Here is a 14,720-nt window from a genome sequence, read left to right as displayed (position 1 = left end):
AGAATGACGGTGATATTCTTATAAGGTTTCCCTCGTCATGACCATAAAGATAAGCCTGAGAGCACGGATAGTAGGATAGTCATTTCTGTGGCTTTTTAAAAACAATCCTACAAAGAAGAGAGAGCTAAGCCTTTAAGAATACTGACTTATGTTTACAGTTAGATTTACATTAATTAACGGAGTAATCCAGGAATTGGACAAACAGAATGTAATGATAAATGTGGAGGAAGGTATAAGCCTTGTCTAGGATACACGTAATTACCCCCTGACGAAATTCTTTTCCTTTTTTATATCCTGGCCTATAGCGCCTGTACGTAACCTGAAGACCATTGGAAGCGCTGTTAAGCTTCCGCCCATTAGTGGCGTAGGCAGTTTTACATATAGTGGTACCCATATTAGGGACTCATATCACTACCCAAGCGCATCTTTGGTGTAACCACCTAGAACCTGGGTATCATGATGACATGTAGGTAACTTTGAACCACTCGACAAATGGCAAAGTTTCAAGCCCGTACTTGGTGGGATTCAAACCAACGCGTGGACGTCTGTCTGATCTCACGCTCACCACCCATTTTTAGACCAACTGCTCCAATGGGAAGGAAGTGTTTCTCTAACAGAGTGGTTGATGAATGGAACAGACTCAGTAATCATGTCTTTAGTGCTGAGTCAATAGGAAGCTTTTAAAGAAGATTAGATAATGTATAGATGGGGATGACAGATGGAATTAAATAGTTTTACTCGTACAGGAACTAGTACGTGTAGATCTGACAGCCTCTAGCAGCTTCCCTCATTTTCTTATGTCCTTATCTTTAAACTCTTCTTACTCTCTACTCCATATGGACATTCCAGGTAAGTACTCTAATTAAAGTCTCAGCCCTGTGTAGTGTTAAATACTTAGCGAGGTCAGTGGTCGGCCCTTCACAAGATAAATTACCTTGGAACAACATATTCTAATGCCACGTACCTAATTACATTCACTGATTAATCATTTCCCATTACTCTTAATACTATCACGGTAAAACTAGGTATTACATGTGAAAATCAACTATACTCACCACAAATGTACTAATTATGCCAGCAGTGTGTGTGTGTGTGTGTGTGTGTGTGTGTGTGTGTGTGTGTGTGTGGAGGCTGGCGGGTGGTTGGGTACACTGATATTGGATTTTCTGCCTCGAATTCCCCAGCAAAGCAGCCATAGAAGTATGAAAAGTAAGCGGTAGGAAAACAGTGTAATTTGCATCTGCCCCTGAGGTTCTATCGGTTTGCATTATTCCGTTGAAAGTTATTGCCCGTTTCCTCTACACTTTTTAACTGAATTTTGCTTTACCATCGTGAATCTACTATCATTCTTTCATCATTATACATTTTTGTCTTATTCTTATTTGTTGCTCTTGCTGCTGCGGCCTCCACCACCTCTATACTACTACTACTACTACTACTACTACTACTACTACTACTACTACTACTTCTACTGTCACTCCACCACCTCTACTATTACTACTACTAATACTACTGTTATTTCCTCATGTATGGGCTCGTCAGCATTTTTATAATTTCAACGGTATCAACAGTACCTTCATGTGTAGTTTAATTTCAGTTTCCTCTTTCTCTTCGTGTTGCCCTTCCTTCACGGTAATCACGCACATACGTTTTACGCGAGGCTTATTTTTCACCAAGACAGATGAGGGTTATTTGAACTGACAGGGACATTACCTTTACGAATATTTCTTTATTTCGTTTCATTTTCAACGCGTCCTTTCTCCTCCTCCACACAACGTTCTTCTGATTATCTTTCCCTTCTTTTTTTCATTTATGTTTTTCCTCCAAGGCTGTAAACCAAAGCAACGCATGTCCTTTCTGTCTATTCATTTATTGTATACAACCTTCTTTACCTTCGTGTATCTATTATGTAAGTGGCTATAAAAAGTTGATGATCAGGTTGTTTATACTAAATCAATGAAGAGCTTTAGAACGTTAAGTGAATTTATGTATGTCTTACAGTGAGACTGTCATGTGTAATTATAGAGGGTAACGGTTCCTTAAAGGATGGGCTTTCAGATAGGAGGAACACAAAAAAACTCCTTTAGCCAGTAAATTCCCGTGAAAAAGCACATAGTATATATATATATATATATATATATATATATATATATATATATATATATATATATATATATATATATATATAAAAAAGAGCAGGTGATGTATAACCCTTCTTCTGACATTCCCTGCGTATTCTATGATGAGCTTCAGAGTCACAGAGTTCACGATACCGCTCTCTTCCCACAGGTGATCGTGTACCCCACCAAACAGTCTCTGAAGACGGTGGGTGCAGTGCTGCTACTCCTCCTCATCTGGGCGGTGGCGTTCATCCTAGCGCTACCTAACTTCATCTGGCGCACACACAGACACCACGTCATCAACCTGCCCGGCCTGTACTCCGTCAACTTCTGCTTCGAGGAGTGGCCCACGAAGCACGGCGGTGGGTACTATAGCGTGTTCGTCATGCTGGTGCAGTACTGCCTCCCCATCGTCACCGTCAGCGTCGCTTACGCCATGATATGCAGGAAGCTCAAGTTTCGGCTGACGAAGAGCAACGTGAGGTCGTCGAGGCGAAGCGAGCGAGACGACCGACGCATGAAGAAGACGAATACACTTCTCATCGCCATTGCCCTCGTCTTCTGCCTCTCGTGGCTGCCGCTCAACCTGTACAACCTTATCGTCGACTTCTACAACCCATTCGGGGAGGACCTGGAGACTATGCTGGTGGTGTACGCCGTGTGCCATATGATGGGGATGTCGTCGGCGTGCTCCAACCCGCTCCTGTACGGCTGGCTCAACGACAACTTCAAGAAGGAGTTCCTGGAGATCATCAACATCCTGTTACCGGGAAGATGCAAAGTGTCCGCCACGCCGAGAGGGGAGGTCACTAAGCTTCCTTCGGGGAGTCAGGGCAGGCCGGCGGAGGAGCGGCCAATGGTGATGTACACAAAAGCCAGCGAGTCACAGGTGAATGGCAGCCACGGCACCTCTCCGAAGGAAATCACCTACATCAAACAGGTGGTGACCAACGCCACGTTATAAGATCCTACAACACACTCACACACCCGTCCTGGTGAGTCAGTGAGTGAGAGAGTGAATGTGTGAGTGAGTGTATAGAATGAGTGAGTGTAAGTCGATGTATGTGTGTGTGTGTGTGTGTGTGTGTGTGTGTGTGTGCAAAAGTCAAAGCGCGCATAAGTGTGTATTTACATTACATTATCATCATATGTGGGTTAGTATATGAAGTATATGAATAAGCCAATGAGCGTTTGGTAAAATGCATGAATAATTTACTAAAAGAGTGAAAAAAATCAAACACGTCCTTATATTCTGGAGATAAAGAGAACCATGCGGATAAACACCCACCGTAACCTAACCTACTATTTGATACGGTTCTGCTCATACGGTCTTCAACAACTTACACAAATCAAGTCATTCTTCAGGTGCAGGTCACGCTTCCGCCTCACACAAGCCAAATAACCGCACAACATCCACGGAGAAGAGACAGTAGGAAAGGAACGAAGATTGCGATAAAATGACGTAAACAAGATTGATATACTGTGGTTAAAATTCCAAATGATAGCTAAATAATGAGTCTAGGGAGGGGAGAGAGAGAGAGAGAGAGAGAGAGAGAGAGAGAGAGAGAGAGAGAGAGAATTTTTCGATAATGATCTCTTAAGACCTTCGAGAAAACTCCCTCTCGCTCTCCTTCCTCCTCTCTCTCTCTCTCTCTCTCTCTCTCTCTCTCTCTCTCTCTCTCTCTCTCTCTCTCTCTCCTCAATACAATAATCCCCGTATTCGCTCCCTCTCCTCACATCTCTCTCTCTCTCTCTCTCTCTCTCTCTCTCTCTCTCTCTCTCTTCTCAATATCTCAATTTTCTTTCCTTTCTTCCCCTCATTGTTATAACATTTCCATTTCCTTCTTTATTCCCCTTCTCTTCTTCCTTCCGTCCTTCAGTTTTTCCACACTCATTTATCCCTTTCCTTTCTTTTTTTTTCTTGCTTTCTTTTTCCTTCTTTCCCCCTGTGGATATTTAAGGAAGAGAAGCGCAAAAAACCATTATTTCTAGCAAAACTAAATGATGCATCCCTCAGGCTCAAACCGGCAGAAAATGGGAGAGAGAGAGAGAGAGAGAGAGAGAGAGAGAGAGAGAGAGAGAGAGAGAGAGAGAGAGAGAGGATGATGATAATATGGTAAGGAAGGAAGGATGGAGGAGGAGAGGATAGTGATGGCAACAGTAGCAATAGTGGTGGTAGTAGTAGTTGTAGTAGTAGTAGTAGTAGTAGTAGTAGTAGTAGTAGTAGTAGTAGTAGAAGTAGTAGTGGTAGAAGTAGTAGTAGTAGTAGTAGTAATAGTCGTAGTAGTAGTAGCTTAAACAAAAAAAAAAAATAACAACAACAATAACAACAATAACAACAGCAACGACAATAACACCACCACCATCTCCACCATCACCATCACCACCACCTTCTCGGTCCAACACACAATCTGAGATGCGCAGTTTATTATCAACATTTTCCATTAAATTTCCTCCTTCCCCGCTGAGGATTATCTTTTAGCCTTAGGGGACCGGGTATTGATTCCTGATGGGGTGAGAGAAGCCCCCTGCGGAACACCACTTTTACCTACTTCAGGCATTGCCATAATATATTCCCCCAAATAACAGCACTAACTCACAATTCTACCCGAGGAGGAAACGGCGAGGCGATACACCCTATCTTCATGACAGACAACGGGGCACTGCTTGGCAATCCAATCAAGTGGCTAGGCCTGGTTGCTCTCACCATCTCCTCGACCAATAGCAGTTTTTCTTATCAGTGACTTATTCCTAGATATTTTATTTCGTTTGTTATCTTAATGGTTTTTTTCTTATTTGTAATGGCTGTTCTTTGTTATAAGATCATGATGTTACTCTTTTTATTTATTTTGAGGCTTGTGTCGTTGCTTAGGTGCTTAGCTGCTCATCACAGTCCTGGGCTCGTATTCTCAAACATTTCTGCTTTTCACCTCCACTATTTCAAAAGGCGTTATTAAAGTTTACACGAGTTTTTTTTAAAGATGTTTTTACGGTTCTAGAGGCAGAGTGACAAGATTTCTTCATTACTAATTGCACAAACACTCTTGAAAATCCGGCTAATCATCTCTGTGGTCTTGGAAAATAGTCGTGGTGAGAGAGCAGAGCGTTCATGAATACGGACACCGGATCGTATCAGAGAGTGGGAAGTTACTAAGGATAACTGACACGGTTACGTCATGCATAGCGAACAAGATAGCAACACAACTCTGAGCTGGTGCAGATCCATCTCAAACCTGTGACACTCAGGGAATATGAAAGTAGAAGTAATCATCTCACTAGCAATACCAATATCTATCGCCAGGTTTTGTAAGATACGCTTAAACTTGGCACTCCATCTCCATCTGACTTGTTTTTTTAGTCTCGGGGAGTTCATTGATCAACCAACCTGAAGGATATACGTATACGTGTGGATATGTGCATCGACTGTCCTCAACCCGTGTTCAAACTGGGACCCGCGGATTCGTAACCATGGACACTATAGTTTGTCTACTCTGAAGTGGCTCCTGAATTCAAAACATACTGTAGCTAATAGATTATATAATTGATTTTATGTGAGTAATATTTGTTTTCTGTTGATCAACTCACTTATCACAAAGATACCTTATGGTTTTCCTCACGATCTGACAACCAAACATTCCTCCGAGTCACCATTCACAGCGAGACCCAGGAGCCACTTTAGAGTAGACTGACACTTACTATTGCAACTCGGAGTGAGGTGTTAGAGATGGCCAGCATGATAGGTATAAATAAAATGTTAAATACAGTGACTGCTACGTATATGTCAGATGACTTCTCGCACCTTGTCTTGCTTCCTCGTGCTCTTAACCCTTTAGAACCATGACGCGTTTTCATATTCATTCTGCTTACTATTTGGCAACCTTATACACCTTCAGAAACTTATATCGGGGTTAAAATAGTGAATATTCTAGACTATTAATCTTCTGACCTCCATAGACTCTTACTAATGTCAATAAAATGGTCTAATCGTACACAAATCTCAAGGTAAAAATGTGTCCCAGTATTGAAGGGATTAATCCGTATTCCAACTGAGATACGCTGAATTGCTCGCAGTACCCATGGCGCCAAAGGGACAAGGATCTTAGCAGTGAGGGTAAAAGAATAAGCAAAGTATGTGAGTGGAGGCTACTCTTATTCAAACCATGATTCGATGCAACCCTCGGGCTCTCCTGTTTCATATGGACGGACGGACCACTTTGAAGGCAGGAGCGGAGAGGCAGCTTCAGAATTTAATATCACTGGAAACTACTACTCTCTCTGAAGCGCTACACGTCCCCATTTCCACCCGACACCCTCTCTCTTTCTCTCTTTCTCTCTCTGTCTCTCTACTATATCACATCCCTCAGCCAGCGAGCAGCAAATAAAAGAATGTAATGTCTCTGCGTGTATCACTGATCGCCACAGTCTAGTAAGCTGCCAAGAAGGAGGCACCACGCCTTGACTGACAACATTCTGTATGTAAACCTCAACGTCGCTGCCTTATTTTACCGCCATAGCCTTTCATAGATTCAGTACATATATAGAGCACATCATTGAGAAGACGGTGAAAATTGTGATGGTATGGAGAGACAAGAACAGCAGGACAAAGAGTGGAGAGACAGAGGAGTTTGTTAGCACTAAACCCATTTTATTTGTGGGGCTCAGAGAGAGAGAGAGAGAGAGAGAGAGAGAGAGAGAGAGAGAGAGAGAGAGAGAGAGAGAGAGAGAGAGAGAGAGAGAGAGTAGGAGTTGCTGTTTACTTCTGACTTACAAGAGATGCCAAGAAGAGTACTAGAGTAACAGAAAAGTCTCTAAAATGCAAAATTAAAGAAAATGCACAGAATCTGAAGGTGATCCAGAGAGAGAGAGAGAGAGAGAGAGAGAGAGAGAGAGAGAGAGAGAGAGAGAGAGAGAGAGAGAGAGAGAGAGAGAGAGAGAGAACACACCTGCGTACACTCAAAGCAAGGTATAAACCACACTTCTTCATTCTACCTTGGATAATGATGTTTGTATACAGCCGAGAGGCCTTTCATCTACACGCCAGGCTGAACAAAGGCAGACAATGATAAGGTGTACGATAAGTCAACAACAGGCTAAGAATTGATTGGGAGGAAAATTTGAATAACCATGGATGGATAAAAGTCAAAATAAGAATTGTGGGATTTGCAAAGACCTCACGCTCTCTCACCACTACTGTTTTCATAGACCATAGAGATTATTACCCTCTTTGTAGCTTAGAAATCTTAACCCCTTCAGTACCATGACGCGTTTTCATATTCATTCTTCTTATTATTTGGGGGTTTTATACAGCTTCAGAAACTCATGTGAGGGATTGAAATAGCGAAGACTCTGGCTATTAATCTTCTGACCTCTATAGACCCTTGGTAGTATCAATAAAACCGTCTAATTACACCCAAAACTCATGATAAAAAAGCGTCAAAGTATTGAAGGTGTTAATAATCTGGCATTCCTTATAAAAACACCATTAAAAGTCCATGTAGTTTTAACTGAAGTATTTTAAAAAGTATAGAGATGCTGCGTAGAAGTGTTTCAGAATACACGGCTTGGTCTCACTCAACGTAAGGTCTCAGTTCTGCCTTTGTGTCATGCAGATGAGTATGTGGAGGCTTCAAGGTGGTTCTGTGACTTATTCAACGTAGATAATAAGAGAGAAACGAGGCGTGTGTGCTGGAGAAATGGAGATGGATATACGTGAAAAGAGAATGTGAGGAAGACGAAAGAGGTTTATGGATGCAGCCAGACGCGTGTGTATCTGAGGAAGCTGCATAGAGTTGATCCGCTTTGGAGGTCCCTAATGAGAACAACCAGAACAACCATAAGATAACACTCGGCACACACTATAACAAGCAGTTTTTAATAGGAAGACTCTTACATCGCAAACAGGTCGCTGAAAATTCACTCGTGGTAAGAGTTTCTGTAACATGCATTCACTTTCACTGCATTTCTTGGATGTCCCTAATAAGAAAAGCCATAAAATAACACACGGCACACACTGTAACAAGTCGTTTTTAATAGGAACACTCTTAAATCTTAAACAGGTTGTCGAAAGTTCACTCGTGATAGGAGTTTCTGTAACAAGCACTCACTTTCATTGCGTTTTGAGTCAGTTAGCTGAAAATCTCCTTACAAGACTTCACAGCTGGAGGGTTTTTGGTCAATTAGAAAGGTAAAAACTGAAACCAAATGACAGATATTGCAGAGAGAAGTGAGTGTAGAAGATAACATGACTTTTTATTCACCATTGTATTCTGTATTCGTTAAGGAAAAGCTTTATAAAAATCCCCTTACAAGATTTCACAGCAGGAAGATTTTTGGCCAATCAGAAAAGTAAAGACTGGAACCAAACGATAAATATTGCAAAAGGAAGTGAGTGTAGAAGGTAACATGAGTTTTTATTCACCACTGTATATTCTGTATTCGTTAAGGATAAGGTTTGTAAAGTCTACTCCGTTTTATGTGATATGTTTATGGCGGTGGAGGTTGTGCAGATGACGCTACGTATAAATGAGGCAGTGTTTGTTGATGAAAGGCAGGAAAAGCAAGTGTTATGGATGTGTAACCAAGCCTGATGCACTGCAAGTTAATTGCCGTAAGAGAGAGAGAGAGAGAGAGAGAGAGAGAGAGAGAGAGAGAGAGAGAGAGAGAGAGAGAGAGATCCTCCTCTTCCTTCCCCTTTTCCTACTCTTATTCCTCCCACTCTACCATTAATATTACTCCTCCTCCTCCTCCTCCTCCTCCTCCTCCTCCTTCTCCTCCTTTCCTCCTCCTTCTCCTCCTTTTCCTCCTCCTCCTCCTCCTCCTTCTCTTCCTCCATCTCTAACTACCACTAATAATAATCTCCCTTCTTTCCTTCCTCCTCGTTCTTTTAATCTTTCTCCTCTTCGCAATGTCCTCGTTTCTGCTTTTCATGCTTCTCTTTATCCCTGTCACACTCCCTCCCAGTCTTCTTTCATCCTCTCTCATTCGCCTTCAGTGCTTTATGCAACTGTTGTTCCACCCTGCACTTCCCTCGCGCTCCACCAACTCCTCCTCCCACGTCAACCTCCTCGCTTCTGTCTCATAACCGTTTCGTGAGGCTTGACAAGAAAGAATATAAAAATAGAACAGCTGGATTTATTATAGTCACGTTTGTAGGATCAGTGATGCGAACCTTAATAACAGAGAGAGAGAGAGAGAGAGAGAGAGAGAGAGAGAGAGAGAGAGAGAGAGAGAGAGAGAGAGAGAGAGAGAGAGAGAGAGAGAGAGAGAGAGAGAGAGAGAGAGAGAGAGAGTCAAGAATTATAAGTTAAAGATGATGATGGCAAGTGTGTGTGTGTGTGTGTGTGTGTGTGTGTGTGTGTGTGTGTGTGTGTAAGTCTCAAGAATCACTCACTAACCACAGACCACGGTGGCAGGAAAGGCTGAGGGCACTGACAAGCAAACAACCTTCTGCTGGTGACGCTGAGCCCCACGACACCAACGCGGCGCCCTCACCCAGTCCCGCCACGGCTCAACACTCTACACCCTGCCCATGCCCCACGCCCCACGCCCCACGCACTCCAGATTCTGCATTCCTCGACTTCCCCAACGGTGCAGCGGGAAACAGACCTATACTCTGAACAAACTCCGCGCCGTATCTCCGCTATTTTCAGAGGGCTCTAATTAAAGTGACACAGGTTTTCAGGAGTATTTTTCGCTTCTATTGACAGGTTAACAAGATTTCTACACGATTAGCTAGGTAAATATTCTTGAGAACTCGGTAATTATCTCTGTGGCCTTTGAAAATAGTCATGGAGAGAGAGCAAAGAGTTTCCGAGTACAGGATTTTTGTGGGACATCTGTGCGGGTCACGCCATCTACTGCTGTACTCTGGCAACTTCACGCACGGAAAAATAAGTGACAGTAATAATACATGATGTTCTTTTCTTCATAACTGGAAGCGAGGCCAGGATCTCTGTTTTTCTCTAGCACTCTTTCTCTTTCTCTCTCTCGCTTCCTGCATACACACATACATACAACAAGTCATTTCCTGCCCTCTTTCTCTGTCCACTGGTGTTGGAAGGAGTGCCCCATGATGCTGTGAACTAATAAGGGATCTTTCTTCCAGACGGGATTGTGATGGTTGGTTCGTGATACGTGTTAATATTCTGTAGCTGTCTATTAAGTACCTGTCACCTGTGAATAAAGCTGAGAGTGGCTACAAGTTGTTTTCATTTCAATTTTTCCCTTTATTGACTTTTTTTTTCCACTCTCCCTCTTTCTTCTCGCTCTCTCTCTCTCTCTCTCTCTCTCTCTCTCTCTCTCTCTCTCTCTCTCTCTCTCTCTCTCTTCAAGTTTTATATTTTGCACTTTCTTGTTTCAATCAGTTCTTCGTTTTCTCTCGTGTGTTTTTTTTTTTTTTCTTTAATTTTCTACTCATGTTAATCTTTTCCTTCCTCCTCTTCACTTTTTCCTACTCTTTTATTATCACTATTTTCATTATTACTATTACCATTATTATCGTTCTATTAATTCTTTTCCTCATCCTTCACTTCCTCCTCCACTTCCTTTTCCTCATCCGCTTGTTTGCTTTTATTTAATCATGTAATTTAATTTTTTCGTCCCCTCTATATATAGTCTGTCCTTTTTTTCCTGCATTGTTTTTTCTTCTTTTTTTCTCCTTTCCTCTCGTCCCTGTGACATGTTTACCTTACTCTCCCTCTCTCCCACTTCCCTTGTCCTATTTGATTTTTCTTTTTCCTTTTTATCGTCGATCTCTTTGCCCTTCCCCTTTCCTCTCAATGATTTAAGGTTTATCTTGATTTGTTCCACGTTCTCTTTGTCGGTTTCCCCTTTTTTCTCCCCTTCGTTTTGTCCTATACGGTCTCTAAGCTTGTTCTTTGATCTTTTTTCCCTTTTCCATCTCTTTCTCCTCCTCTATACAACACTATTCCATTTCTGTAAGTAGTACGTAGTGTATTAGAAGTAGTTCCCAAACAGCCATACAAGGATTTAAAGGTTAGTTACTGTTTGGTTAGTGTATGAAAACGCAATTTCTACTCACCCTCTTCTCCAACGTCATTTCTAGTCCTACGGGAAAGCACCAGGTAAGATCACACCACCACTATGCACACACTACATTATTAACTTAGTATTCAAATGTACACAGAAAGTTAAGAAAATCAAACTTCTGGATTTTTCGTGAGACATCAACTCATCACAGCAAAGAGATATGTTTATAAGCCTTGACGTGACACTTAATCACAGAAAGCTTACGTATCTATCACTAAACAGGTACATGTAAACCTGAATCTCAATAGATATCTTGAAATATCGTGGTATTATCTGTAATGCCACTTCAGTGCTGGGACACATTTTTACCTTGAGATTTGTGTAGGATTAGACCATTTTATTTACATTAGGAAGGGTCTATGTAGTAGGTAAGAAGATTAATGGCCACAGTCTTCACTATTCTAATCCCCACATAAGTTTTTGAAGCTGTATAAAGTCACCAAATAGTAAGCAGAATGAATATGAAAACGCGTCATGGTACTGAAGGGGTTAAAAGAGAGATATAAATAGTGATTAAACATAGTGATGCCTGTAATTGACCCAGCATTCAAGTTACTAGTGTCGAGTCAGCTACAGGTAAACCCGAATCTCAGTAAATATCTTGAAATATCGTGGTACTCAGAGCCAATCCTTATCCCCAAGTTACGGATCTAATTGGCCGACTTCCCTTAGTCTATCGACCAGAGACTTCTATTAACATTTGTAAAGAGAGATACAAATAGTGATTTAAACATAGAAGTGATGCTTGTAACCCACTCAGCATTCAAGTTATAAGTGAAGAGTCAAAATGGAGGTATGATAAAAAGACTGGATGCATATATGAACACTGATGACAGATGAACAAAGTCAGGTATGATTTATTCACTGCTACGTGGCCACTAGTACTGTAGCTTCCTTTATGATCTTATGCTTACTTTATTCTTTGAGGCGTAGCACTTGTAACACTTAGCCTTGAACTATAGTGCTGAGAGAGCTATATCTGATGGGGCACCTTATTCCTACTTAAAACCCTCTCCTCCTCCTCCTCCTCCTCCTCTTCTTCTTTTTGTATCGCCTGGTAGTGAAGCTCGACCATGAACCACTTGTGTCACAGCGATCGTTAAAAGTCTCTGGGTGAAACGTTCTGTGTGCTCCGGAGTTCGATTCCCAGCTACTCTTCTCCCATGATGTAAGTCTTATATCATCCCTCTATTACAAGCCTAAAAGAAGTTGCGCAAAGGCTAGTAAGTCTCAACCTGATGGTCCTAAACCTCTTCAGTACTGGGACGAATTTCTACCTTGTGCTTTGGGTGTGATTAGACGCTTTTATTTACATTACAAAGGGTTTATGAAGGTGAGAAGATTAATGGCCAGAGTCCTCACTATTTTAATCTCCATTTAAGTTTCTGAAGGCGTATAAAATCGCCAAATAGTAAGTAGAATAAACATGAAAACACGTCATGGTACTGAAAGGGTTAAATAAAACATATGCTTCCGTCTTTGTTCACTATTTCCTCTTGATAAATGTGTACATAATATTCCTTGATGAGACCCTTGCACCCTGTTGGCTCAGCACTAGCGATCTGATGGCTGAGTCTGTTCTGTTCTAGTCTTCATCACTTATATTAAGAGAATCATGTTTTCTCACTTATTCTGAAGCTAATTCTGTTGTATTTAATCCGTTTTTCTTTCTTTCTTTTTTTTGTTCCTACGGCTTATCTTACTTTTCTCTTCTTCTTCTTCTTCCTCCTCCTTCTCCTCCAATGACCTCCTTTTCTTCTTCTTCGTCATCCTCCTCCTCGTTCTTCTTCTCCTCCTCCTCTGTTTTCTTCATTTGTGTTTCTCCTTATTTCTACGAGTACGTCTAATCTTTCTTTCTTCTTTCTCCTCCACTGACCTTTTCCTCTTCGTCATCGTCCTCTTCCTCCTTCTCCTCCTCATCCTTCTCATTCCCGTCCTCTTCTCAGTTTTCTCCATTTGCTTCTCCTCCTCCTCCTCCTCCTCTCCTCAGTTTTCTCCGTTTGCTCCTCCTCCTCCTCCTTCTCTTCCTCCTCTTCTTCTTCGTTTTCTCCATTTGCCCCTCCTCCTCTTCGTCCTCATCCTTATTCTTCTCATCCTCCTCTTCTCAGTTTTCTCCATTTGCCCTCCTCCTCCTCCTCCTCCTCCCTCCTCCTCCTCTCCTTCTTTTCAGTTTTCTCCATTCGCCCTTCCTCCTCCTCCTCCTCCTCCTCTTCTTCTTCTTTTCAGTTTTCTCCATTTGCTCCTCCTCCTCCTCACCCCTCCAAAGCTTTCGCATTTTTCCTTTCGTATTTGGTCGTATTTCATTGTCTTTATTTTCCTCCCTTGGGAAATAGTGCACCACCTTCGCTGCTGCGTTTTCCTTTTTATTCGTATATTCTTAAAATTAGTCTGCACTTGTCCGGAATCCGCCGCATTCCCCTTGTCTCTCGCTGGCAATAAATGTCCCTCCTATAATTTCAGCGAGAAAAGTTCGAACCGCGTCCCTTTCCTCCCAAGATAGTTATTGCATTTTCGTTTCCCTCTTCTTCCTCCTCCTCCGCCGCAAAACTACGCGATTTTCTGATACGCAGTAAATAGAGGGCAAAAATTATGGGAGCAGCTCTGAAGATTAAAGACTTTGGGGCAGAAGCAAAGAGAGCAGAACGGTGTGGTGGTGAAAATAACGGTGGTGAAAATAGTGACATGGGCAATAACGAGTCCATTTCTTCTATACAGTAAATAGAGAGTGAGGAACATGGGAGCAGCTTTGAAGATTGAAGACTTTAAGACAGAAGCAAAGGAAGAAGGACGGTGTGGTGATGGCAGTAACGGTGGTGAAAGTAACGTTATTAGTGTAGTGACATGAGCAGTAACACGTCTATTTCTTCTATGCAGTAAATACAACACAAAAATGATGGGAGGAGCTCTGAAGATAAAAGACTTTGAGATAGAAGCAAAGAGAGAAAGACGGTCTGGTGGCGGGGGGGGTGAAAGTAACGTTACTAATGCAGTGACATGGATAGTAACGAGTTGATTCCTTCTATGTAGTAAACAGAAAGCGAGGCCATGGGTAGCAGCTCTAAAGATTGAAGACTTTGGGACAGAAGCAAAGAGAGAAGGACAGTGAGGTGATGGAAGTAACGGTGGTGAAAGTAACGTTATTAGGGTAGTGACATGGGCAGTAACGCGTCTATTTCTTTAATGCAGCAAATAGAGAGCGAGGAACATGAGATGAGCTCTTAATATTGAACACTTCGGAAGACATGCAAAGAAAAGAGAGATGGTGTGGTAGTGTGGTAGCTATGGTCACGAAAATGAGTAAGAAAGAAGAAAAGAAGACAAATAAAGTAGGGAGAATAATATCCCTTCACTCCTTCCCTCTCAGATATCAGAGACCAGGGAACGTGAAAGTCGGGGTGTATCACTTGGTATTGTATAGTGTGTCGCCTTAACCCCTTCAGTACCAGGACGCTTTTCTATATTCATTCTGCTTACTATTTGGTGATTTTGTACAGCTTCAGAAACACATGTGTGGGATTAAAATAGTGAAGACTGTTGCCATTAATCTTCTGA

The 14,720-nt window shown here is 42.0% G+C and overlaps 1 protein-coding gene across 2 annotated transcripts in view; it reads left to right on the top strand.

Moving 5' to 3' along the window:
• Positions 1-10,317, top strand: part of LOC123503861 (neuropeptide F receptor-like) — a 120,749-nt gene extending 110,432 nt beyond the window's left edge. Inside the window, exons 3-4 of one of the 2 annotated variants that reach the window (XM_045253986.1) lie at positions 2,290-3,115; positions 9,533-10,317. In XM_045253986.1, the coding sequence (XP_045109921.1) occupies positions 2,290-3,084 (795 nt within the window). In that variant the 3' untranslated portion in view covers positions 3,085-3,115; positions 9,533-10,317. Of the gene's footprint in view, positions 1-2,289; positions 3,116-9,519 lie in introns of both variants that reach the window. The other variant, XM_045253985.1, reaches the window with a different exon arrangement.
• The last annotated feature ends 4,403 nt before the right edge of the window (positions 10,318-14,720 follow it).

This window comes from Portunus trituberculatus, chromosome 14, assembly GCF_017591435.1.
Source record: "Portunus trituberculatus isolate SZX2019 chromosome 14, ASM1759143v1, whole genome shotgun sequence".
NCBI classification, from domain to species: Eukaryota; Metazoa; Arthropoda; class Malacostraca; order Decapoda; family Portunidae; genus Portunus; species Portunus trituberculatus.
Note: the sequence above shows the minus strand (reverse complement) of the source record. Positions and strands in the feature narration are given on the sequence as shown.